The sequence below is a fragment of the Anopheles nili genome, chromosome 2, assembly GCF_943737925.1.
Source record: "Anopheles nili chromosome 2, idAnoNiliSN_F5_01, whole genome shotgun sequence".
Taxonomy (NCBI): Eukaryota; Metazoa; Arthropoda; class Insecta; order Diptera; family Culicidae; genus Anopheles; species Anopheles nili.
Genome location: NC_071291.1, coordinates 7926407 through 7952717, shown reverse-complemented (window position 1 = coordinate 7952717; position 26311 = coordinate 7926407). Strand labels below are relative to the sequence as shown.

General features: G+C 47.8%; 3 protein-coding genes across 3 annotated transcripts; all 3 read left to right on the top strand.

Moving 5' to 3' along the window:
• Positions 1-583: 583 nt before the first annotated feature.
• Positions 584-7596, top strand: LOC128721828 (uncharacterized). Its single transcript, XM_053815625.1, has 2 exons — positions 584-598; positions 6241-7596. Exons 1-2 carry the CDS (start codon positions 584-586, stop codon positions 7594-7596), a joined length of 1371 nt encoding a protein of 456 aa, XP_053671600.1.
• A 4248-nt stretch (positions 7597-11844) lies between these two features.
• LOC128722131 (uncharacterized) lies at positions 11845-12788 on the top strand. The gene is made up of 2 exons (XM_053815966.1): positions 11845-12226; positions 12310-12788. Exons 1-2 carry the CDS (start codon positions 11845-11847, stop codon positions 12786-12788), a joined length of 861 nt encoding a protein of 286 aa, XP_053671941.1.
• Positions 12789-13596: 808 nt separating this feature from the next.
• On the top strand, positions 13597-18782 carry LOC128722130 (splicing factor U2AF 50 kDa subunit). The gene is made up of 6 exons (XM_053815965.1): positions 13597-13884; positions 14060-14722; positions 14789-14880; positions 17217-17339; positions 17418-17531; positions 17606-18782. The coding sequence occupies exons 1-6, from the start codon at positions 13881-13883 to the stop codon at positions 17945-17947; spliced, it is 1338 nt and encodes a 445-aa protein (XP_053671940.1). The 5' UTR covers positions 13597-13880; the 3' UTR covers positions 17948-18782.
• Positions 18783-26311: the final 7529 nt, after the last annotated feature.

Sequence of the window (26311 nt, the reverse complement as noted above, 5' to 3'; positions counted from 1 at the left end):
GAGATTTCTGGAAATTTTAGGCGTTGAAAACCGTGGTGTAAAATGGTAATATCACTTAAAATACTTCTGACCTACTTCAGTAAAATACTTCAGAACATAAAATAGAAGAAAAACCCGTCAAACAACTTTCATTTAAATCCATCGCACGCACTCGAACTTCTGGTTTGACAGTTTGAACGTCAGATATGCCAATAAGAATTTAAATTATATTACAATTGGTTCCCTAACCGTTAAACAAAATTAATCAATTGTGAACAATTTTTCGAATAATATGATGAAAGATCGAATGAACTGAGCCGAATGCATGACCAATTTGTTTGATATTTATGTAATTATACTAATATAAGACTCTTTATGGCTTAAATTGCATCGACTTAGTTTAAAGATAGAAGAAATCAGATCGTTAACAAGAATTAAGAAGAATCACAAATTAACAATTCATTTAAGTGAACAAAAACGAATCGCATTCGATTCGAATTTCATCACACGCACAACAAATTTTGGAAGACGACGAAGACTTTGTGTGAAAACTAGTATTAAATAATCTCTAAGATGATCGAACAAAAAAGTGAAATCATTCAGCATGTGGAGCGACCGTGTAAGTTACACGAAACTAATTCGATTTTAGTGAAATGGCTACATGGTTGCATATTGGAAATGGTAACACATTTCGCCACTACCGTGCCACACACTGTGCTTTTTATGCAGCTACTAGGGCCGGCTGTATGCGATGAAAGTATCCAAGCCTTTCACATTATGTCACCACAGGGTGGAAAATGGGCTGGATTTAATAAAACAACAGAAATCAATGGTTTTACTCACACCCATTATCAACCGTTCCGATCGATCGCAGTCATCACTCCATTTCTAGCCACTTTCCTCCAAAACTAGCCGATGATTTCTCTGTCACACCGATTAAATTTTTGGGTGTCTTCATCGATGCGCGAACGTAGTATACAGTGACCGTGGGTGTTGCTGTTGTTAATTTTCCTTGGGAGCTCGTACTTGTGCCATTTGAAAGCAACTACCTATGGTGTTTAGAAATCAACGCAACATAAACTCTCTGCAGGCCAGGGCTCTGGATTGAAAGGTCTCTCTTTTCTCGGGGCGCGAAGGAAAGTACCGCCCCGAAACCTTCGGCCCAGATAAGGGACCAAACAATACCCGACAAACGGGGTGTCCGCACATCTTCACCTTGACGTAATCAGACACTTTGTAGTTCGGTGTTCTTCGCTGGACATGATGGGCTGGTTTGTTTTCAGGGTTTTCATGACAAGAAAGCCTAAACCGGCCTGGGAAAATGTCACCGGGCCACTCCACTAACCTTGAACGGAACCACGTGCCGGTGTATCACTAGTCAAGCGCGCACCACCGATAGATAGAGCTCCGGGTGTTGTGTGCAAATTAGGCCCACCGTTTCCGTTTTCCCAGGATTGTGTTTGCCAGATGTCCATGCTTAAACCTTTGGGTAATCTGGGTGGTCAATACTAATTCACCAAACCGTGTAGAGGATCTATGTATTGACACATATCTCAGAGCCACGTGCTCTGATAAAATAATAGTGTCAAACATTTCACACACATGATCGGCATAAGCTTTTAGGTACACGTGTTCAAGAACTATAATCTGAATTATTCTTCTAATTATTGTAACAACACTTCTACAATCGGTGTTTTTCGGTAAACGGCAGGAAGTTTTTTATTGACGCGAACTCTTCCCTACAGCGACCTTGCCTTTCGTACGCTCCATTGTCTATTGTGTAGCCGTAATATTACATGCTTTCCTATTAACCTAACCCGAGATCGGATGGAGATGATAAATCATCCTTTCGCGGGCGAGTTTCGGGTCGCATAATTCATGCCCACTTGGGGCTGTTCCGAATACGAATGGAACGATCTCCGTCACGTAGAAAAAAGCATAAAAAACGAAATAAACGACCGAAAGGTGTGGAATGGAAGCTAGCTGTTTTGTAATGCTTTCTGTGACACATTTCTCATCAAAAATGCACGTTACCAATGATGTACACGATGATCAAAGGTTAGTTATTGTCGCTTTTTATTATGCAAAAAAAAATAGCGAAAAAACAAAAAAGTGAAAATTCAGACCAGTTATGAGCCAACGCTAAATTGCACTAACAGAAGGTCGGTGAATTGCAGAATTCATTTAAAAGTGACAAAGCGTATAATGCAAGAAAGCTCATACGACTGGGCCGCTATGACAACACTGCCAATGATTTCTATGAAGCGTGAGTGAGTTTGAATGATCGCTAATTCAAACGGGAGTAGCCAGCATCAATGCACCTGGTCATAGTTTCCCATTATTAGCACAGACTGAATTGAAGGAGAAGACTTCGCTTTGCACGGGTGAAGTAGTTCAATATAGCTATGCATCTCACAGGGAACCCCCGTTGCAACCCGTAGCATTAGTTTACCGTTGCAGGGGACCGGCGGTTTACATCCTTCTGAAAGTCCACTTTAATATAAGCTGTTACGCAACGGCTCCAGTAGACTGATTGTACCAAGTCAACTCGGGAGCCGGCAGCCCTTTCTTTCACCTCAGATGATATGCTCTCCTTTAATGTGCCTCAACCGTACAAGCACCTAACCCTACCCAATGGGGCGTTCATTAATCTCTATTAAATCTCGCCCGAGTCCCGCAAGCTAGCAGGCGAAAGTGTTCGAGCGATTCCACGCTTCCTTGATGACGAGATATCCAGCCCAGAAGGCCCGATCCGTCAGCACGCGTCAAGCAATTTGCCCCAACGAGAACGTGTTTATTCCTAGCTTCATTCGCTTTCTTGAGAGCCCCTGTGGCAGAACTGAAACATTGTAAGAATCCATGAACATCGTCGACAGGTGGTTCAAGCCCCGAAGGCAGACAGGTCGCGTTTCGTTTTTCGAAGGTTTTGATCATCGAACCGATCGAAAGCCTCCGCGATCAGGTATTCTTAGCCTGCCGGAGTGCCCGAGATGGCTAGATCGCCTTTTTCCGGATCTCTGCCGAAGGTGTGAGCGAGTTCTGCGCCACCAAACACCTCCCCTAACCGTTGCCGATAGATTTGTGATCGCTTAATTGGTGAAGGGGTCTCAATTGTGGAGCCTCCGTGCGGGGTAAGCGAGTTGCGAATTGGCCGCGAATTTCCTCCATTGCACCTTACGGGGCAAGTGGTAAAAGAGTTTTCCTTTTTATGTGTTTTTTTTCGTTTCTTCCTTTATGCTTTCTTGCTCATTTCCTCTTTCGTGTGTGAAGATCACAGATCGGTTGCTGGGATCGTTGGTGGAAGATCACCTAACGAGTATGTTATTGCTTTTCTAGTGTTTTTTTTGCTAACTCGTCTGACGGTTCGCTACCGGTCGGGCAATATGATTATTTTTAATGAGCGCCGATACGAGGCGTTTTGGAAGATCGTTGAATCGTCGGTTTGAGCGCCGTTTTGTTCAATCCGGATGATGATCACTGTGAATGACTCACAAATTATAGCTGTGGTTATGGGTTTGTTTGCAAACGAGCAATCGTTTGATCCGCTGGTTAAGCACTTGATCGACAAATGAAAGAATTTGCACTAAATTTGACACTGGGGAGAAGCGATTTTGTTGCGACAAGCAAGAAGTAGCGTATCTTCTCGTTCACTTTTGGCAGCATTTTATACCGAATGATATATCTTCATTACGTGATTTAGTCGTTATATAACGAACTTCCGCACAATGAAACTAAGATTTGTAGCGTTTAAAGAGGATTCGCAAAAAAGGGCGGAATAAAAATGGCGGGTTCGTTTTTTGCGTAGCATTGAAGTCACTGTCCACGCGTGGCTCGTATTCACCACCGCCCAGCGAAGCAGAACCAGCCGCCCAGGGCGCGAGACAATCAACGGCCGTAATTCAAATTCACGCGGTACCACTCATCCGTGTGGGTTCGAGACCACCGAAAATCCCTTTCCGAAAACGTGCACAGATTTAAACCGTCCGTTCCGCATCGTCATATTTTACGTACGTTGGTTTTTGTTTTATGTCCCTGCTTGCCTTTATTTTCTCCTCTCCCGTTCGCTTTCTTCCGTACTTAGTGGCGTACCTGGCCCCAACCGAGCAGCGACATAAATCAGCGATTGATTGGGGCAATAAGGTGCCTCTTTTTAGTTCATTTTTATTTGCGCGCCTCACTCGTGACGGACCCCTGATCCGTGGCCATCCGTCCGTGGATGCGTCGCGTTTTCCCTTCGCGCTTGTGACCCAACCCCTCACACTTCAGGTCTTTCCGCCTTCCCCAAACGCACATTGCACTGCGTGCGGGGGTTGCAATGGAAAAGCAATGAAAACGACACGGATCCAAGGCGAGCCCTGCGCTTGGGGAAATTTGTCGCGTTTGAGCATCCGCGCCCCGGTAAAGGTTTCACTTTTTCGTTCCCTTTGCGAATACTCACTCATTTACGTTCGGTTTCGCAAACACCCAGCGTCCCGGTGAATCCGGTAAGGGAACTGTCCAGGTGTCACTTCCTCACAGGCGTTCGCATCTCGCATTTGTGGGGAAGGAAAAGCGACCCGCGTAATAAGCAAAGCGCTCGAAAAACGTGATTAGAACTAATTGTGGGAATAAAACGCCGAACCCGTCCAACCGTATCGCCTGTCCGGGATGGGTGCTGAGGCCAACAAAACACAAAAATGGAGATAAAAACAATAAAAAAAAACAAAAGGATTGGATCACGTAATTTCCCGATAGAAGAGCGGATTGTGGAATTGCGCGCCTGCTCGTCTGGGCAGAAGTGATTTTGATGGTGGGTTTTATCTGTTTCCAGTCCGAAACGAGCCGTGGATGAAATTAAATTAGATTGGAGGAGGAAAAAACACTTTCTCTATCGGGCCGGGGAAGGGATTCGTCCGGAAATGCATTTCCAAACGTTCTTTCCATGCGCACTTGGGACGTGCAATGAGGGTTGATATCAGAATTGGACCCCTTTTTGGTGGCGTTGATCTCGTGCATCTCGATCACGTGCTCGGCTGCCGCCGGTGATGCAAAACCCTTGCCCTGTCCCTGGCAGGTCCAGCGAAACCGATCGTAAGCCACGCCGCATTGTGCCATTGTCCCTTCTTCCCCCTGACACTCTGTTGGGGTCTTTCTTTTGCACCTTCCGACTTGGCCGACGTTTTGAGGCGGGGAAGACTGTGGGTTGCACGCCCGCTCACCTCGGTGGACGCGTTTTGAAGATCATGCCCCCAACCGACCTGACCGATGGTGGATTGGCCGACTGAGACGATCGCCATTGTCGCTGGAGGTGGTATATAAGCAGGTGAATTTTGGCAGCATTGTAACATTCCTTAGCGGTCGGTGATTGAAAGCAGGTCGTCTCCGGATCGGCAAGGCGATCAAACTTTTGGTGGCTTTTGTCGTGAAATCGTGGGCTGTGCGTTGGTTGTGGGCGAACTGCCACCGTACGATCAAACGTTAGAAAGTGCAGTTTTCAAAAAGGCGTACTTTCGAGGGAACTATAAAACCTCCGTGCAGCTGATAATGGTTAGTGAAGCTGAAATAGAAACGCCCGTCGGCGGGACGATAATTAATGTGCACTGATTGAAAGTTTGAAAATTAGATATGTGGACCGTGTGTGTGAGGGGCAGCCCGCGCGAAATGGAGCCATAAATCGAGTGAAATTGTTTGAAACGGTGCTGCGTGGTGGTCATTACGGTTGAACGAAAGCGAACTTGGACATTTGACAAATGGCTGATGCCGTATACGAAAACTTTCCTCGTCCTAATAATTTTCGATCGAATTATTATGCGATTTTGCTTTCAATTATATCTCACACAATTTAGACTATTTTCTTTCGATACCTTAATTTCATCCAAATAAAATCTTTAATTTTGGTTTACAGTAGAAAGCTTCATTTTTTAATCCTGCGATATTATTCTCTCCTGATTCAACATATCTCTCGTTAAAATAATCAAAACGAAGCCAATCTGATTGATTGATTGGTTCATCGTTTTTATAACAATCTTTCGTCATTTTTATTTCAATCAAATCGTTTAACCTTGTCACTGACCATCAAGCTAGTAGTCCAGTTCTGTCTCACACGCGTACCCTTGAATACCTAAGTCAGCCTTCCTTTCCGATGGCTTTTGTTTCACTGCCACGAGCCATTTCACGAGCGCCATCCCAACGAGCTCTTATTATCATCACAATGCACCTAAAACAGCCGGCCCGTATTAATGCATCCCTTTTTCCGAAAACCTGTTCCGTTCCTTTCTACAGGCCGTCAAACTGGTGTCGTCCCTGCTGCCGTTGCTGTTCGTCGTAGCCGTCCTCGCCGGTAAAGATCCCGCCAAACCGGTCGATGGTGTGGCCATCGCTAGTACCCCGTCCAAGTCTCAACCGGCGGTCCCAGCGGTACCGAAGAAGGCACCCCATGGTAAACGTGAGGTGGGCGGTTACCATCATCACCACCAACGCTACTCCTTTGGCCACTCGGTGCAGCAACCCTTTGGAGAGTTCTACGCACCGGCCACGAGTCATGGCTCCTATAGCTACAGCATTCCTCAGCATCACGCGCCATCACCGTTGTACGGCTCGTTTAGCTCGCCTAAGCTGTACTTAGGCTCACCTTCTCTGAAGTACTCGTCAGCACCTTCATTGGGCGCCTCATCACACGCGTTCTACTCACCTTTGGGTCACCAACATACGGCACCTTTCGGTGGATTTGCCGACGTCGGTCCTGCTAAGTATGCTGGAGGTTTTGGCTCGAAGGATATCAGCGAGCTGCTGAAGCAGTTGCATGCCGTTGGTCCGCTCACGATCAAAGCCGTCCCGAGTAGTTACGCTTACGGATCGTTCGGTGATCATGGTGATTCCGCTGGAAATCCGCTTCTGTTCGATACCAGCCCGTTCCAGCTGAAGCCTGTCACGTTGAAACTGCACGATTTCTCGAACCTACCGCATGCTGCCGCTCTCACAGCACCCGCTCCCTTTGAGCCCTCGTACGCCAGTGGTGTTAAAGGACTGCGCCATTACGCGGGACCATCTCACAGCTCTGCATCAGAGCTGTACACGCCCGGAAAGTACGCTTCGGTAGTGAGCCATCAGCAACCAACGACGGCCACGATGGTATCACCGTTGCACACATCCGTCCACTCGACGTTGGGCCATCCGAAGCCCTTCAAACCGTCCACTTACCTTGGTTCCACGCACGAAACCATCTCATCACCGTCTACGTCTCACGTGCAGACGTACCTAGCGCCATCCCTGCAATATCTGCCACCCGTTGGTAAAGGCTCACATGTCCACAAACTTAGCTACGATTCGCCAGCCAAGCACGGTTACTTGCCACCCCCGCCACCACCACCAGCGCCCTCCACTAATGCGTACCTTCCACCGAAACCGGCCCACGGATATCTGCCACCGGTGTCGAGCAGCGGCACGGGTTCCAACTACATCCCACTGTCCACGGGTTCGTCATCGGCGCCATCTTCCCTTGGTTCGCACGAGGACACCCTACGGAAGGGACATCCACACCATGGGGGGGAACATTCGAGCGAGAGTCTAGAGTATAGCGGGGCGACGGGAGCGTCCCCAACGCCAACATCCGTCACGCCACACTACTGGAAGCACTAAGCGGTGGGGAGTCCTTTTTCTTTTCTTTTGTCAACGTTCGGCACTCGAGCGAACCAGCGATCGGTAACGACCGTGCCAGTTCGCGAGCCTGTGAGGGTCTTTAAGAAAGGGGCCACGTAAAAAGAACCGACGTGACGGCAGTAGCGTAGGTACGATAACTTATACGTGTTAAAAGCTATACTGATAATAATATTTAAACGACATCGATCGAAGGGAGTAATAAATATGAAACACCAAACAATGGATTGCCATCTCGCGTATTTTTTGTCTGTGGAACAAATCGAACGGGTCCTTTCCCATTTTCCACCCTTGCGGTCACGTAATCCAGGTTGGTTCATCCAAAACTGTGTCGATTATTACCAGTACACCGGGCGGAGGGTGTAATGGCACCTAATTTGAATGTTTAAATTTTCGGCCCGTCCAACGTTACGCTAATTAATCGCTAATCGGCGGGCTCTAAAGAGTAGGCTATGGAAATTATCGCTCGCCGCGGTGAGAAAGCGATCGTTGGGTTGGTTCCCATTTAAGGGCGCAACGCAGCGTGACCGATGAGGGTGGATTATGGGGCGATTGTTTCGTTTCGAAACGGACCGATACGATCTGGTAGAAGTTGGAACCTTCCCAGGATGAGCCGTGATTCAATTTCCGTCACTTAATAAATCACTCGAGATTAACGTTTAAACAGGAAAAAAAAACAAAGCAAGCACGTGGAAAGGAACCGCTCCCGAAAGAGCAGGCCTTGAACTTGGAAGCGCATTATCATGCCGACAATGCGGTCTTCTCACGCTTGTGTCGAAAAAACGCCATACCAACCAACAAAACGCCCTTGTGGTCCACCATTTCCGTGCCGTGCCATTCCGACGCCATGTTTCGCACACGAGCGCTTGAAAACAAAGCGCCACTTCTGATCGCTGCGGTTCGCGGGCTTCTTGCCGGATGTGGAGGCTCACGGCGCCACCAGGGCAAGGTCGTGTGAAGGAAAAGAAGAGAGAGAGAAAAAAAAGAAATTGCGCCGAACCACGGCAACGGCAGCATCTCACAGTTTTCTCATCTCCCGCCGTGCGCGGATCGGTGGTGAAATGTGATCATGCGCACAAATGGACGACCAATTGCATCACGGAGCACTTGCACTTGACTGATGCTGATGGTGGTGGTGGTCAGCCACAAACACAGCCCATCAACGGTTTCACATTCGACGCGTAAACCGAACATGCTGCCGATTTCATATGCTAAGTACCTGCGGCGTGTCGGTGGCCATTGCTCTAATTACGACCCCGCAAAATGGCGCAAGTGCAGGCGTGCAATTATCACCTCGCGGACTGCAACACATTTTCTATCTTTTTTTTTTTGTTTGTTTCATTCTCACTCTCTCCCGATCACCATTTCCCGAATCGATCAGCTCACGGGCGTCATTATGGGGATGCAATCGAAATCGACTGGGCGGCTTATACAAACAAACGCGTTGGCTTTCTTCCGGCGCTAGCGTCCCTCCAGCCCTTTTACAGATAAGCCTCCCTTGCCAGTGAACCGTCCATCTGCAGGGCTTGCCTCGGATTAGCGCGATAATTACCCGCCATGCCAACCGGACCGGCGTTGATTATGTTAGCGTTAGCTAATGTAATTACTGTCGCTATTAGGCCCAGATCTAGCCGCGCTCGCCAGCGTGTTACCGGCTGGGAAAGAGATGTCCGGAACCACCATGAAGGAACTGCGCCGGTTGGCGGTTGCCTTCCCTGCGTCCCGCGTTCGCCCAAAGACAAAACGAGAGCGAAAGCGTTGACACGGAACAGGTGAACGCGCGCTAGTGATCGAAGAAAAGTGTCGCATTCGAGGTGGATCGTGTGATGGAAATCGTTACCATCGAGCCACCATGGCAGTGGGAAGAGACGTGGCTGCGGATTAATTCCCATTTTTGACAAATTCGCGTCGCCAAGCAAACATGCAACCGCGTGAGACCGTGTGTGATGTGAGCATAATAATAAAAAAAAAACAACCGAATCAAACATAAAAACATCGCGTCCACTCTGGTCGCAGAAGTAGCTGCAGAAATAAAAAAAAAGTCGCCCCTTGTGGCAGTTCGTTCCGCGATTTTCATTCAAGCGCCTTCCAGCAGCCTTGTCGCTGTGGCTGTCGTTTTCCTTTTTTCAATCTCACGCGGCGGCCTGTCGGGGTTCAGTGGAGCACTTTCCACCGGAGCATGATGGTGATTTTCCCTCCCCATCTGGAGCTTGATGTGTTCCATTGAGATGACGGCCCCGATGCCAGACCCATGTTTCCGCTCGATCGTTTGGGGCGGAAGGGTTTCAAGCATGCAGAACGTGCCCCAAGAAGGAAACCGACCAAACCGACGGCGGTTGGTTGGGCGTTTTGGCTCGCTTACCTACTTAAGGAGCGTACCGGAAGCGTTTGCCGGGAACGGTGTGCCAACGGCAAGATGCGGGAAAAATACGGCAAATGGCGGGTTACAAAATCGAGCATAACACGGATCGTACCGCGGGTGGCGTAATATCAGCGAAGAATGAGGAACTCGGTGTCGTTGAAATTTGTCCACTCAGTGCTTACTTAACGCATGCTTCCATTTTAACGACTTTTGTGGGGGCATATTTTTTTCTCTCTTCTGCCGCAAATGAAGTCTCTGTGCTCTGTGGTGTCCGTGTCAAGCTGTTATGGCTATTATGGCTCTCAACCCATTGTAATTAAATTCAGCTCACAAAACAGCCCGCAAGCTCTGTTGTCTTTTGAGCTAGCTCACAGCTCGTGCGCATTCACAACCTGTGGGGTTTTAGTCTACGAACGCCGAGATACGATTGGAAGCCCTTCGCACAAGAAGGTGAGCTATGATTAAAAGGCGTACCAATAGTCGCGTCTCGCTGGCTTCTTTCACGGCACAATAATTGCACAACATTTGCATCCTTCGCAGTTGCACCGGCATCTGGGTGCCGGGTTGAGCCATTTGTCCAGCCGATAAGCAGGATAATGAACTTGAAATGTAATCATCGATCGCGTGGAACCGCGAGTGAGTACCGTTTGCCTTGCCGCTGGGGTGGCAGCTGGGAGGCAGATGATTAGCCGGTGGGGTGATTACTTTCTACATAATTTTCCACCCAACCGAGCCACCTCCGAAGGGTCGCGCGCAGAGCAGCTGTTGCACCAGGAACCAAAACCCGCGTACCTGCGCAGCCTTGAGAGTGTGCGCAACATTTGCATAGCGTGGAGCATGATCCGGATGCCGGTGTGACCGCTCGCAACCGGATGGCGCATACCGGAACCAGCGGGTCGGGTTGGGTCTTTGCCATGATCGCTAATCTACGCGCTGGGTCCGGTGCCGTCGCCGCCGCAGGATAATGGGCCTCGCGATGATTAGCAACGGCGGCATAAATAACGATATTTGGATCCCTGTGCCTTGATGGCCGATGGCACGCTACAAGCCGTCCATGCGACGAGGAAGTACGTTTTAGTGCACCTACGCCTCGGTCATGCTTGCACACTGGATTCCTTCGGACACCCGGTTTCGATGGGATACGCACGTACGGTTCGGATAATGTGTGTGCTATTTTCCTCCGGCATCTTGCTGAGCTAAGGGGAACCGTAGGCAGAAGTGCCCTTTAATCCACTCGTGCGGGAGGAAAGCCTGGCCCGAGAGCAGTGGCCAGGAAGTGACTCGGAAGTGTATCGCAATCAACACTCGCACCGGTAGGGCGTGCATGGAATCCGCGGGTCGCTTAAAAAGGGCTCCCGGGGGGCCGGTGTGATTTGCCTTGTACAACAACACCGCACCGCACTGTTGTACCCTGTTCCCTCGTACTCCTCGGTGAAACTAGTTCGTGTGACCGCAACCAGCCATCATTAATGGTAGGTGGAGTGTTTCTTGTTTTCCTTTGGCCGCTCTTCGCGCCACCGATATGGAGGGGGGTTTTCCGTTTTTCCACTTTTCTTTCCGTTCCTTCCTGCGCGCACCGGGACGATGGCGAGGAGTAGCCCTGCGAAGGGCACCGGTGGCCAACACCAGGGCAGATTATTTTTCCCTATCCCTGTGCGCCCTTGCTGGGTGGGAAATGGTTTCGCGTGCGGTGTTATATAAAAGCCGATGGCGCTATCGGTGGTGCGTTCATTTATCAATCAAAATCCTGCACCGCAGCAGGCCGCGTGGTTTTCCGTGGATCTAATCCGTTCAGAAGCAGAGCGTTGTGTTGCGAATTCGCTATCGGAGAGTGCGTTCCATTGTGCGGAGTGACCCCGAGCATGATCATGAAGTTAACCGTGTGTCTGGTGATGGGTTTGGCCCTGGTGCGGGCTGATTCGGGTGTGATTGGTCCGCAGGACGCTCGGAAGGTCCGTAATCCGGCCAGTGGCCCTACGAACTACAACACAATCTCACCGGCGGACAGTGAAACGTTGAGCAAGCTGCAGAATCAGGTGGCACCGACCGTACAAATTCCGATCAAACCGTCCACCTCGGCGAAGGCACCGGAAACGGCGTCGCCCTTCCAGACGGTTGCTCCACCGAGTGCAGTGCCTTCGCCCTACCTCAGACAGCCTCCTCCAGCACCGATCGCTTCAGTTGCACCGCAGGGTCAGTACTACCTGGCGATGGTTCCCCAGCCTACCGGAAATCATATGCTGCAGCCTGGTAAGTATGACTGCGATGGGGCCAAAAAATTGGCCCATTTGGTTTAGCCCTATGTGATGAATCCACATGTTGTTGTTCCACAGCCACCACTCCGTTGATCATGCAGTACATAAACCCCCAGGGACAGCCCACCGGTGGGCTGCAGTACATTCAGCTGCTTCGCCCTATGGTCTATCCGTATTCAAACCAGCAATACCAGCAGTACCAGCAGTACCCGGGTTATTTGCAACATCCGGCTCCATCGATTGGAAACTCACCGCAAGGTCCGGTGTCTTCGTCTCCGTACAACGTATCGCCAACGCCTCCACCGACCACGACCACGACGCAGCCTGGATTCGTTCCGTTTCAGCCGGCCACCCAGTATGCTCCGGTGAGCCACGTGCAGCCACAGCATCCTTCGTACAGCAGCGGACCAGTGGGCCAGTACTCCAGCCCCGTTCTATCATACTACCCCCATCGGTTTCTTATCAACCCGTCGGAGCTAAACTTCAACACCAACGAGTACGTGCCATCGCCCGGTGATAGTGTGTACATCAAGGGTGTGAAGAGCATCCGGGCGTAAGCCAAAATCACCGAGCAAGCTATTCTAACAGCAGAACAGTCGAAACGGAGCAATTAATCCCTACCAGAGATGGCCAAACTTGTTGTAAAGAAATCCATTTGGTAATTCAAAAGATCCTAAGAAGTATTACCGTTTTATCCTACGTCACAGTATACACTGTTTTGTTAACTAATTTATAGCTTCTATCATGTAGCTCGCAGCGTTTCTGTGCCTCGTTTTTCATGATAGCAATAAAATTTTAAATAAAAAAAATGCGATAGTGTATTCATTTTTGAAATCGTGCATGCGAGCACGTGCATGCATAGCACGTGCATGCGAGTAAATATCTAGTACATAAGATCATTGGTTAACTACCGATCTACCGTTAGTTAAAGGGCTTAATATTAAAATGTAGTAATTTTTCTGCTATTACGTTAAATTCGAGTGCACTCTCTAGGATTTTATACCGGGCATCGGGAAAAGGAAAAATTTGAACTGTATTTACCCTGGTTGTCAAATCAAGGTCTCGAGTGCAAGATGCGTTAACGAAGCGTTTCAAATGGCAAGCGTTTTTTTTTGTCTCACCATTCGCAAATGTTTGTTTGTCGATTTTAAATGTTCTGCGATATCTCATGGAACATTTGAATTTGATTTTTTATTAATCCCAAGGATATCATCTATTAGGAAGCATGAACAATTGATTGAAAATACGGAGGGTATATTTTTGTTACCAGTATAAAGTCAACTTGAAAAAACTGTCACATTGGACGTTTGCAGTGTCAAAAGGTGTGTGTACGCACGCGAAGGTATCGGTCGGTGTTTTCTGATGTGAAGAGTTTTAGCTAGTTTTTATTAATTCTATATTTGCATCGTTTTTGCCAATAGATATTCTTGACGATCGTTTAAGAACCCAGAATCGAACGAATCTTCGTAGTAGTTTGACCGTGCCACAGCTTTTCAAAACGGAGTAATTGTACACCAAGAGTAAGAAGAAGAAGAATAAGGACGCTGCTGTTTGATATTATTTTACAATCGGCGAAAGTTTGCAAATATCTGACGAAACATTCTTCGTGCCATCAATAACAAACGTTAGGCAAAACGCGGTCGACTGAAATGTGTAAGTAATAGTTTGTTATAGCTCTGAGTGGGCGCAGAATCAGTATGCACAAGATTGGGCTTCCGACGGCAGTAAAATCAATATGTCAGCTGAATGGCTTCTGCTTTCGCCGGGATACGACCTTAATTGACAAGTGATTTCGTATGGCATAGTTGAGACGTTGTTAATTTTTCAGCTGATCGTGATCGAGAATACCGCGGCGGGGGAGGAGGTCGCGGTGGAGGAGGTGGCGGCGGTGGTGGAGGAGGTGGCGGAGGAGGTGGAGGAGGACGCCATCGCTCACGTTCTAGAGAACGTCGTCGAAGCAATTCTCGTGGTCGTGACCGAAGGAGGTCGCGATCAAGGTCGCCGTACCGGAAGCATCGTTCCCGTAGGCGCAAGCCATCTCTGTACTGGGACGTGCCACCGCCGGGCTTCGAGCACATCACGCCGCTACAGTACAAAGCCATGCAGGCCGCCGGCCAGATCCCGGCTAACATTGTTGCGGATACGCCACAAGCAGCTGTTCCCGTCGTAGGATCAACCATCACACGCCAGGCGAGACGTCTGTATGTTGGTAACATACCGTTCGGCGTGACGGAGGAAGAAATGATGGAGTTCTTCAACCAGCAGATGCACCTCTCCGGTTTGGCGCAAGCCGCCGGCAATCCGGTGCTTGCTTGTCAGATAAATCTAGATAAAAATTTTGCGTTCCTCGAGTTTCGTTCAATTGACGAGACGACGCAAGCCATGGCATTCGATAGCATTAATTTTAAGGGTCAAAGCTTGAAAATTCGTCGGCCTCATGATTATCAGCCCATGCCGGGCATGACCGATTCGGCAGCCCTTAATGTGCCGGGTAAGTTGTACTCCATTTTATATCTCAACCGAAGAAACACGTTTTAATTGTTCACCTTTCTTGTAGAAAAATTCTCTGGCGTTATCAGCACGGTTGTACCCGACTCTCCGCACAAGATTTTCATCGGTGGTTTGCCTAACTACTTAAACGAGGATCAGGTAAGTGCCGCTCGAACGTTGTTTCACTGCTATCTTCTCAGCCTGAATAGCATTCTGAGACGCACTAATTCTGTAGTAGGCGTTGAAAAAAAAACAGAAAAGCCAAAGCTAATTTCTAGTCGAGAAAGCCTATGCCATTGCCACGGCATGACGATAGAATTAAATGCATGCATGGCATTTCGTCCCGGTTTAGGTACATGTGACTGCGAGTATGCAAACGTTATGTTTTCCATTATTATCCTCTTAGCCCTAGCGAACGCCAAAAGTGCAGCAATCGTTACAGCGAACACATTTCGATAAGTGCTTTAGATTTCAGTTGCCCGGCGAACACACTCGTCCGGAAGCGTGTCCTCTTCGGGACGGTTCCGCAAAACTTCTCCCTGTTGCCATCAGCTAGATGCTGGCAGAAACTTCATTCTCCTTTCTCCCTACATTGTTTGGTTTAGCAAAGAAAATCTCTAAGAAAGAGCCGGTCATATGGAAAACGTTCCCGGTCGAGCGTGATCGATCTGCAGACGGTAAATTTGTTCGATTTTCAGGTACCTTATTAAAATGATCAGTTTCATCTCAATCAGACTGTTTTCAAGGTACAAGTACAGCTTTTTTCACAGCAGCACACGACAAACGACGGAGAACTACCCTCCCTCTGCTATTAATTAGTTTTTATGTCTGCGCAGCGTTTTCAGTAGGGATTTTTATCCCTGCTGGTTCCGATATTGTTCTATAGCTTGTGATTCAGATACGTCCAGATAAAATTCCAGCAGTGCAAAATGTTACTTTGAACTAAATTTAATTTCAGCACTTTAGCATACATCTAGTCCCCTGTAAACGCTAACAGCTGGGAACCTATAGCATCTGACCGGAATTGTGTGGCGAGCGTGTATGCCCGCACCTTCCTTTCTCGATTTCAGAACCGTTTTCAGCTCTTTTTCTCTTAGCTCTGCCCTTAATTTCTCTTAGTACGCGGTTCGTTAATCGTTCATATTTTACAGTCTTGCAGAATAATTTAGGAAACGATATCCAAGGATCGTATTTTTTATTTCAGTTGCAGATGTTTCTTTTTTCCAATCACTAGCATTCTAGCGTTTACCGTGCGGCACGTTTCCCCAACGTGTGCTGCCGGCATTCAGCGTTAAGAATCGATCTGATAACTTAAACTGATCCATTTTCTTCTTTTCTTCTCTTTCTTTCTTTACATCCTTGACTCCGGTTTGAGGCCATATTCTCGGGATTGTCGGGATCCTTGTCATGTTCGCCTGTTTTCAATTGCAACAGATGCGAATTGATGTTGACTGGACACTGGCCGGGTGCTGCTGCACTCTTTATTGCTTTTTTAGGCATTTCTTACCCTTTGCAGGCATCACGTAATGCGTCACTTTATCTAAAGAGTAAAATCCCAACCGGAGATAGAATGAAAAAAAAAGACTTTTGTTGAAAAAAATGAGTAATTTTCAGATGCGATGAGAGACTCAGCTTCATTGATATTCTGGCTAAAGGTTTTGTAGGCAAAGTGGCTCTGTTGGAGAGTTATTTATGAGTTGCTCCGCCGGGCCATATCATATGGAGCAGGTGGGGAGATTTCCTGTTGGCCCTAAGGCAAGTGCATTTCAGCATACGGCGGCATTTATTTTCTTCCCCATTTCAACAGGAAGTGCTCTCTTTTCAGTGTTCACGTGCGCGAGATTTTGGGTAGGGCGAGCTGTAGAATACCGAGGTTAGGTTAGAATGATTTAGCGTGTCGCACATTGTCACATGATAGTACAAAGGCTTTTGGCAAAGCGTAAGACCGAACATGCACGAATAAGGAGTAGACTTTAGTTCTATCTTAGGTAGATTCTTTTTGGCGTCGGTAAGTATTCTTATGCAATCGAAAAGAGATAGCGCCGAATTATAGTTGCTTCTCGTTCATCAATTAAAACAGTTGTTCCTAGTACAGTGAAACGACAAAGAATTAGAAGAATTCAGGACACAAAGTTCACTATTTGCCGTCGCTAAAACGTTGTTTGCTCTCGAATAGAAATTGTTCGTATCAGTTATTCCTTATTCAAGCGTTCAGGGTCGCCACAATCTACTGGTCTACTATGCAATGTCTCGTGTTCGTGCTTCTCACTCGTCGTTGTTTAAATGCATGCCTCACATAGATTCGTGCTCTCCGTGTGGGAAACAGCAAACTAACATGTTTTTTATTTCGTTTCTTTCCCTATCCTTTACTATGATGTTCCTGTCCTCTCCTGTATCCTATATGCTCCCCATCCGTTCGTTACCTGTTCCGTTTTTACCACCGATAAACGATACGTTATCGGTTGTTTTTCGCGGATCGTGTCTCATCCAAACAGGTTAAAGAATTATTGCTCTCATTCGGCCAACTGAAGGCGTTCAATCTGGTCAAGGACGCCGCGACCGGTCTGGGCAAAGGTTACGCGTTCGCTGAGTACGTCGAGTACACGATCACCGATCAGGTAAGTTAATGAGGACACATTAAGGTGCTTCGGAACATAATTGACTGGATTGGTTTCCCTTGTTCCTTCGATCCACAGGCAATTGCTGGCTTAAACGGCATGCAACTCGGTGATAAGAAATTGATCGTCCAGCGTGCCAGTGTAGGAGCGAAGAATTCGAACGCCGCCGTGGTGGCGCCGGTACAGATTCAGGTATGGCAAGAGACAGTAGCGATGTGCATTTTTTCCTTCCATGCTTAATGATTTCGTTGGTCTGCTATTTCTAGGTACCGGGTCTGTCACTTGTCGGTTCGTCCGGACCGCCAACGGAGGTTCTGTGTCTGCTGAATATGGTCACTCCGGATGAGCTGAAGGATGAAGAAGAGTATGAAGATATTCTCGAGGACATTCGGGAAGAGTGTAACAAGTACGGCATGGTACGGAGTGTTGAAATTCCACGGCCCATCGAGGGCGTGGACGTCCCCGGCTGTGGCAAGGTGTTTGTTGAGTTTAATTCAATTGTCGATTGCCAAAAAGCTCAGCAGGCCCTTACTGGGCGAAAGTTCAGTGATCGTGTCGTCGTTACGTCCTACTTCGATCCAGATAAGTATCACCGGCGAGAGTTTTAAGCGCAGTATTGTTTGTACGTATGAAGTTTCGTAACAAACAGAGGGAGGGAGCGTGAATAACTTATGCTATGACGATCGCTCCAACAATGACATTGTGCAGTTGAAATTGCCTTCGTTTGAACACTGAGTAGCTGCTCTTCAGCTTTTTTGCAGATTATCAGATCTTTTTTCCATGATTTATCATTTTACAGGCGCATAACGCGCTACAGATTGTTGGTTTGCACTCAAAACACCGCATTTGAAGTAAAGAAATGTGTATGTTTTTTTAGATGGTTGATTGCATGAGCCCATCCTTGAAAATGCTATGCAATGATGAACAAACTTGATAACCTTTAGACCGTGAACTTACTTCAGATCATGCGTGTAATGTTCATGACCGGAATAATACAACTTTTTGAAAAACAACGTTGCTGTGAACATTTGGAAATCTTTTATGAAACATCACCCTCATTGTGAAGGCTAAATTGTGTGACCAATATCAGGAGCGATGTGAGTTATGTGAAAGAAGACAAAATGCAGCACCGTTGCTGATATAACGCCCATCAATAATTTTTTTTCGTTTTGCAATGGGAATCTTATCAAATTACAACAAATTAATCACTTGGACCACAAACGAACTGGACGTAAGAGGAAGTATGTCTTACGTTGAAAATGTACAGAAAGTTAACAGCACCTATTTTAGATTCCACACGATGATAATTTCCATACACTCAGTCTCTAGGGTAACTTATCGTAGAAGTTTAAGACAAAAGGTACGTGGCGAATGCATACAACGCGGTTGGAAATGCTCCACCTTCCAACAACACCACCAAATTATTCAATCAATAAATGACGATGCAGTGAAATTAAGAAATGAAATATGATTTTGCATGAAAGAAATTCATATATAGTTCTCATTTAAGTCGTTCGAGTGCTCAATGTAAAACGTTGAAAGTAACTATCAGTAGCCATCCTCCAGTATGATTTGTCTGGCAAATCGTTTTACGAGAAGGGTATCGAAAAAGCAGAAAAGCTTGTCGAATGAATACCAATTTTGCACAAAAAATGCTTTCTTTGCTGGACCGGAAATTTATTGACCGACGTGATATAGCGAGCTAAATCGCCATGCCCAGTTTCACTTCAATTGTCTGCACGCGAGTGCAGTTTTTCAGATCCCCGTGCATCGGCTGTGGATGGAAGAAGCAAAATATCTACATTTTACATTATGGTAAAACGCAGTGAACTCATCGCCTGGGCTCGCGTAATGGAGCTGAGGAGCTGGTGACGCACAAGGAGGGCTTTGCTGGGCCGCCAGCCGACCAGACGGGTTTCCTCTGCAGACGCTGTGTGTTTGGAATGTTCAATAAGCTATGTGCACGCTCTCGGTCGATTTTGAGCGCGTTGCGTCAGTGAAAGACGCACTTGCACAATGCAAAACCACCGGATTGGCGGCTTTTGGAGGCATATAATATTATTGCAAGCGCTTTCAGATTCGTACTGCATGCATCCATCCCGGAGGCGTCAGTAATGCTTGATGCAGCTCGTTGCAGTAACCAACCGTTATATGAGAATGAAATGCGTTGGATGGTGGGTACATTTGAAATGCACTCACTTTAATCACTTTAATCGAGATACGCCAAACGAATCATTCTGCAAACGAATTTTGCATACATTCGGTCGCAGGTATACAAGATGAACTCAAGCCTATGCAACATGCAGTCGGCAAGCTGAAAGCGCCAGTTTTTATTATGCGCCCACCTAAATGGAATGTCGAACACAAAGAGCCCGCCTCATCAAGGTTGCCATGAATAATGGATGTGCAGCAATAATTCGACGGGTTTTGACGACACGCCAGCCTGGATGCCTCCTGCACAATGGCGCCGATAGCCGCTGCAACCGCCGTGGGTCACAATCGATGATGATTTATTGTTTCGATGCATTTTCCACGTGCCAACCGTACAGTTGTTTGCCGATGTCATTGAACCTGGGGAGAAAGGGAAAATGGCGAACGAAGCTAATCCATCATTCGCTGCCGACATGCTAAAAAACAACCAGCAAACCCTCGTCGACCTCCCAGCCTTCACTTGAAACCTAAAACATGTGCCACGGTGGTGGCCACGCGCACAATGGGCACCGGATGCGGCGAATCTGACTCGTTAGGGCGACGGAAGCGATCCCCGACAACCCCCTGCTCACCGCTAAATGGGTGCACAAATCCGAGCGGCATGACTGATTGATGAGATTAGGAAGGAAAAGCAGCACATGACCGCACCACGGCAGCCGTGTCATAATTATGATCTGCACCCGCTTTTCTCGGGGCGTCACGCCGAACCGAGCATAATGATTCGGTGCTCGGGTGGAACGAAACGCAGGCGTCAAGCGCGAATGGTGATAGCAATTATTAGGTTAGCCGTCAAAGCTCGGTTTCGGACGCGAAGGGCATGGACAGGCTGATCGGGTGGACCGTGTCTAAATGGCGGGCTTTCGAGCGGGAGCCAAGCAACCGACCGTCTTTGTCCCCAGTCGGATAGGGGTGAGACTTTTCAGCGACAAATTGAATCGAAATTAGTTCCAATAACAGAAAGCATGAAGTGGGAATGGACCGATTCGGCAAGGTAATCACACAACGAAGGGATTCGGCCCTTAGGCGGGCACGATCACCGCTCAACGATCATTTCATGCCTGGGTTCATCATACAGATAATTTCTATTTGATTGCACCGAAAGGAGATTTTGTACGATCGCTTTGGGCGTAAGCGAGTTTCCTTCGTTTACTCATTTTCACTGTTCAGTTTATTTTTTTCCACCCATTGTGCAATGATCGCCTCAGTTAGGTCTACCTAATGTTCGGATACTTCGAGACTTAACAGTCCATTACGCAGTTCATGAAGATGCAAACGTACAGTCTGGCGGCTGGTAACAGCTTTGTATTGGCTTCGGGAACTTGCCTCAATCGAATCCAATCCGTTGAGCTTGTTTCTTCTGCACTCATAAAACCATTTACTCGGCGAAGCATGTATACTCTCGAAGATAAGATTTGACATTAAAGGGCGCTCTGATTTTGTTGTGGCAATAGATCAAACGATCTGATCGCATCGTCTCGCGTACAAACGAAGTTATCTCTTCACTTCTTAACACGCCGCGGCCTAATTGCACCCGTCGGGATAAGGGGTTTCATAATAATTATCTTCCATGATCAGGTGGCTCCCGCGGCTAGGTTAGGTTTGTTTTGTTGGACTGTTTTCTTTTCCTCTCGTGCTCATACCGGCGAAAGCCGGTTTTACCGGTGATTAGATCATCGCGCAAAGGGTACGAGGTGGAAAAACGAGAGAAATGGTGTGGTTCGCGTTGGCTTGATGCTTGATGTTCGTTTTCGGTAGCCGTGTGTGTTTATTCAACCATCATTATCTGATTATCTCATTAGGAGTGACGATTTGTTTAACTTGAATGCTGCAGCTGCGTTTTATGAATCGTTTGCATTTTTGATGCGTAATTTCTCTCGCACTTTGGACACATGTCTAGACATTCCCAAGAATTACTGCAAGCTAATGAAGTGCTGCACCTGAATTAGTATTCGAGTAATTAATTGCGGCATTACAACCGACCTCAGTTTCTGGTGGCGAGTTTTTGTTTGTTCAAGTTTTGTTATTTCCTGTTTCAAACAAGTCTTTTGCAAACGCTAATTGATTGGTAGCAAACATGTTTCATAACGCATTTAGATGTACCGATCGAAATGGCGTTTTAATAAGATTTTTAGAGCGAAAGGAGTGAACCGATCATCGAAAGGGCTCCATGCAAAGGCCATCACCGTGCCGGAGTAGGTCAGTGGGCGCCCGAAGGGCAAAAGGGCACCGCCGGGAAGCGGACGCCGGTGCCAAGCTAAATGTCTTTCCTACGCAGCATAACCGCACGATCGGGTGATATAAGCGCGGAAAGGTCAAAATGGGGACCATCACCGTACGCCGGTGAAGCCATTTTCATCACGTCTGCGGCAGGTTCGGCTTTGGCGTTAATGCATTCTCTGCTCGAAAGAAGGGTTCACTTCGACCCGGTCCGGTAGCATTCGATGCCCAAGAATGATGGCGCATGCCCATGGGGAGTACCACAGGGGGTGGTATTTCGCGTTGGTGCGCGAATTTATGCGCGCTGTGCACTTAAACACAGCGCTAGCAGCTACATAAAAATAATCGGATGACAACAGTAAAAAAAGAAAACCAAGCGTTGAATTAAACCTCCCCTACTTTATGGCTCCGATGGCGGGGGTTTTCCTTCACAGATCCTAAAACCGGGCAACAGGTTGTACAGGTTTCTGCCACGAGTTTCAAGGTCGTCGTACCGTGCGCAGAACCGGCGGCAACCGATCGACGGATGGATGCACTCACAACACGGACCTGCCGGATTTTTGCCGTGAAGCGTGCTACTCACCCTCGTCGAAGGGCTTCTCTCCCAGAAGGGGTTCGTCGCTTCGAGTCACTCGTTCGGTCCTTGATATTTTTCGATGCATTTTGCACCGTACATACGCACACACACACTCAGGTGGCTACGAGAAGATGAAAAAGGAAAGCCCTTTTGCTGTAGGGATGAGCGGGAGGTATAGAAACCCTCACGAGCAGAATAGTGAGCCAGAGCGAGCCAGGAAGCACGGTTGTACTGGATTCTGAAGGCATTTTTCCGGCACTGCAACCGCTTTACTACTTCCTCCGGCTTCACGTGTCCCGCCGTCTGGCGATCACACGTTCCGATCGTTGAAGTAGTTTTAAATGTCAGCCACTTTGCGGTGTTTGGTGCTCTTCATGCGGTGCTTGCGTCGTAGCGGCGGGATCGTCGCGTCCGTTTCTCGATCAGCTAAATCAAGCGTTATATAATTTGTGCTACCCATAAAAGAGGCCACGCGAATGGTGCGAAATCGTACGCGAGCGTACGTTGGTGCGCCCCCAGGAAGATGCCAAAACTCGCCGACCGTGCAACAACAAAAAATGGTGCGCCACCCAAATGCAGCATCCGAGATGGTGTCGCTTGTTTGTTTTGCGGTCATATTTTATTCCTTTTCTCCGGCGGGCTACCGGATGGGTGCGAAATTGATTATTTTGCTGGGCGAGATTATGTAAAGTAAAACGGCACCCGAAATGTGCGCGTGCAACCTCGTGCCAGCGGAGGGCGCGCCGGGAAACGGGCTCCAAAGCCAGCCGGGAGGTTCACAAAACGCACCGCCTGCTGCGATGTGTGCGTGCTCGCGTTACACAACCGTGCGGTCGGTTGCAGCAGCCTCCGTCGTTTTGCAGAGGTTGTTGCTGCAGCAGCTGACGAGCAAACGATGCCGACTGCTATGATGCCAAAACGCGTTTGCCAAAAGGTTCGTGAGGTGAAATGAGAAGCTCACCAAAATCGGTGAGTGAAAAGCTTTACTGATCGAATCACGTGGCGCCTTCGGCGCAGTGATATGAATGTTCAGTAACTGCAGCTTGCTTTCAACACCCCCATCGACGGTTTATTTGCTGCATGCAGATGAGGTGAAAGATGTCAGTATGACGCGTTCAAGAGCCCGTTGTTTCACACTTCACGGCGAGAGCTTGATTCACACCTCACTACGGGGTGGCGTTTCGAATCATTTCGTTGAGATTTTCACGCTCACTCTCACTTTCACTTGCCGGGTGCGGTTGCCGGGTGTGGGGGAAGGGACTCGAGCGGCATTTGTTTGGGATTGGGAACGCGCCTTTATTTGGCCACTCGAAAACGATGCGAAAATGGGATTATGTAACCGCTTAGCCGGGCGGGAGCTCGTTCATCCCGTGCACAATGAGAAATCGCGTGCTCATTGAGATGGATGCAAGAAGTTGCTGCGCAAACTGGCTGCCTTGTGCGTGTTGATTCTTGTGTGCAATTGTGCTTCAGGAGTCTACAATATGTGTAGTAAATGGGCGCGATTAAATTACTCGATTCGGATTCATTGTTGCAGGATAAATAAGCTTCATTTACATGAAGCTATTCTTTACTGGTCCTAGGATGTTATAGTAAGATGAATTGCCAAATCTCCACGAAATGATTAGTGATACTTAACGAGGAGGATAAAGGGTTTAAAGGTTCATATTTTAATCCCGTCACACTCCAGCGTAGCAGCCCACTGTGCGCACACTGGGTCCGCTCGCCCGTTCGACGAGTAACCACAAAAGCGCCATGGAAGGTAGAAGGCATTGGGAGAAAATGAATGTCATCACGGTCATCGGAGGAGCAATTGCAGATGGTCTCGTTGGGGAACCGACCGGGCGCACTGGGAATCAGCTCGCAACGGCGCATAACCACTCTTGCCTTAGGGATGGAAAAGGCAAGACGGCGCTCCCCAGTGTGCCCTCGCAACGGGCAAAAAGCAAGGAAAAGGTGCCCGCGGGTGCACGTGGTAGACGAGAGAAAACAGAAAAACACGATCACTTTAAACGCTGCAACCTCTGGCGCTGGCGGGGCGAGCCACAGATGCAGCCAGCTCACTTTGTGTCTACGATGTGGTTCATCTCGATCGGTACGATCCATTCACTCGCTTCGCGTTCGCTTTCCTACCCTTGTGGCGCGCCGTGCATACAAAATCGTGCCCTCACCCGGTGGTCGGGGTGGTGGGTTGGTCGGCACTCTTGCCCTACTCCCTCCCATTCGGCTGGCCGATCCACCGCCAGTTTCCCAGACCACCAACATAACTTGTCTCGCCGTTGCGCCCGATCGTATGCGGTTCAGTTCTTTTTGGCCACTCCAGCGACGAACATCGCGTCGACTCGCGACTCCCGGTTTTCCTTACGGTGCAGCATTTTACCCAGCCGTCGACGTGCAGTCGAGCCTTTTGCTGCATCCCTTGGATGGTGGGTGGAACCGTGGGGTGGGCGAGGACCTGTTCGTGTGTGTGTGTGTGTGAGGGAGAGGAGCGTGTGTGTATGAAAGGGACGAGACACCCTTTCTTGGACCTTCAGAACTGACCGTTCAAAATGGATCCGTTACGACGTTACCGGACCAGGACCATTGTTCGAACGAACTTCCTTCATCATAGTCCCTACCCACAAAGGGCGAGAGGTTTCTTTGTCCGTTCGCAGTAATCGGATTGTCCCCAGGAAGCGTCGTACTTTCAATTGAGCGATGAAAAATCCGGCCCCATCTCCATCTCCCCGGAAGGTGGGGATCTAATGAAGCTTATAGCAGCCGGGGGAGAGTATGTGGGAAACCACAGTGTGGTGTAGCCGGTTGGATGGTTAGTTGTAAGCGGCTTGTTTGCTTCCTTACGACAGAACGATGGAATAGAATGTGGCGAGCCAGGATTAGGCATTAGGGGCGAAGGGCGTTGTTCGAGCGCCAGCACGGGAAGGGATGAAGTTTGTGATTTTAAAACAGCAGTGACCAGTTTAGAAATAAGCCTTGGCGAGATTTCTTCCAGATGGTGAACGCGATAGTAGAGTGTGGTGTAGGAACTGATGTCTTATTTATGATACCTTGCGGCAATATGCCTCATATGTAGTGGGATAAGTGTTGTTGTTATTTTTCTTTCTTATATTCTTATATTCTTACATTCAATAAAGTTTGTTGTAAGGAAGCATTCATTAACATGGAACCCAAGAAAAAAACGTACTCTAAGCCGGAAGGAAGCGAAGGGGACTTATAAAACCGTCCTAAGATCGTACGCACTCGATAAGCCGGACGTCAAACGGTGATGTGAATTGCAATGCGTAAAATAGGAATGAGAGGAAAGAGATAATACAAGAATTATGATACAAAAGGTGAAATATTGACAATGTTATATACATTTCGATGAGCTTATTCAGCAGGTTCACATCATACGCATTGGTTTTAAACAATTTAACACGGTAGAGCACTGTACTGAAGGAACTGAGAAAATATCGTCTAGAGGATTAACATTTAATTTGACACTCGTTTTTTAAAGTGAAGGGTCAAGCATAAACGCGGTAAATTTTTATATTTTTATATCGAGATATTAGTTATTCTGAATTATAGTAAATGTTACTTACTTACTTACTTATATAGTAAGTAAGTATAGTAAATGTTAGATAGAGAAAAAAGCTTCAAAAAAGGTAACCGAACATTTGCTCACTGTGAAGAGATGTTGCATGACCTTTTACTCACTATGGGTGAAATGTCAGTCTCACCAATCACTGCTCAACCCCTAGAAAGCTCACGCATTTGGTTACGCAATGCTTTTGAAAAGCTAATAAAAAAATTAGGCAAAATAGAGCGGGAATGAGCATATTGTTTGCCAACGGGTAGGTTTGATAGAAGGTAACTGTTACAAAAACAAATTTCCTAAAAATACGCGATGAACATCGCACGGTTGTGCTTCCTGGGCACATCTCGTTCACTTTCGCCGCGCATTAGTGCCGCCGGAACAGGAGAAAAA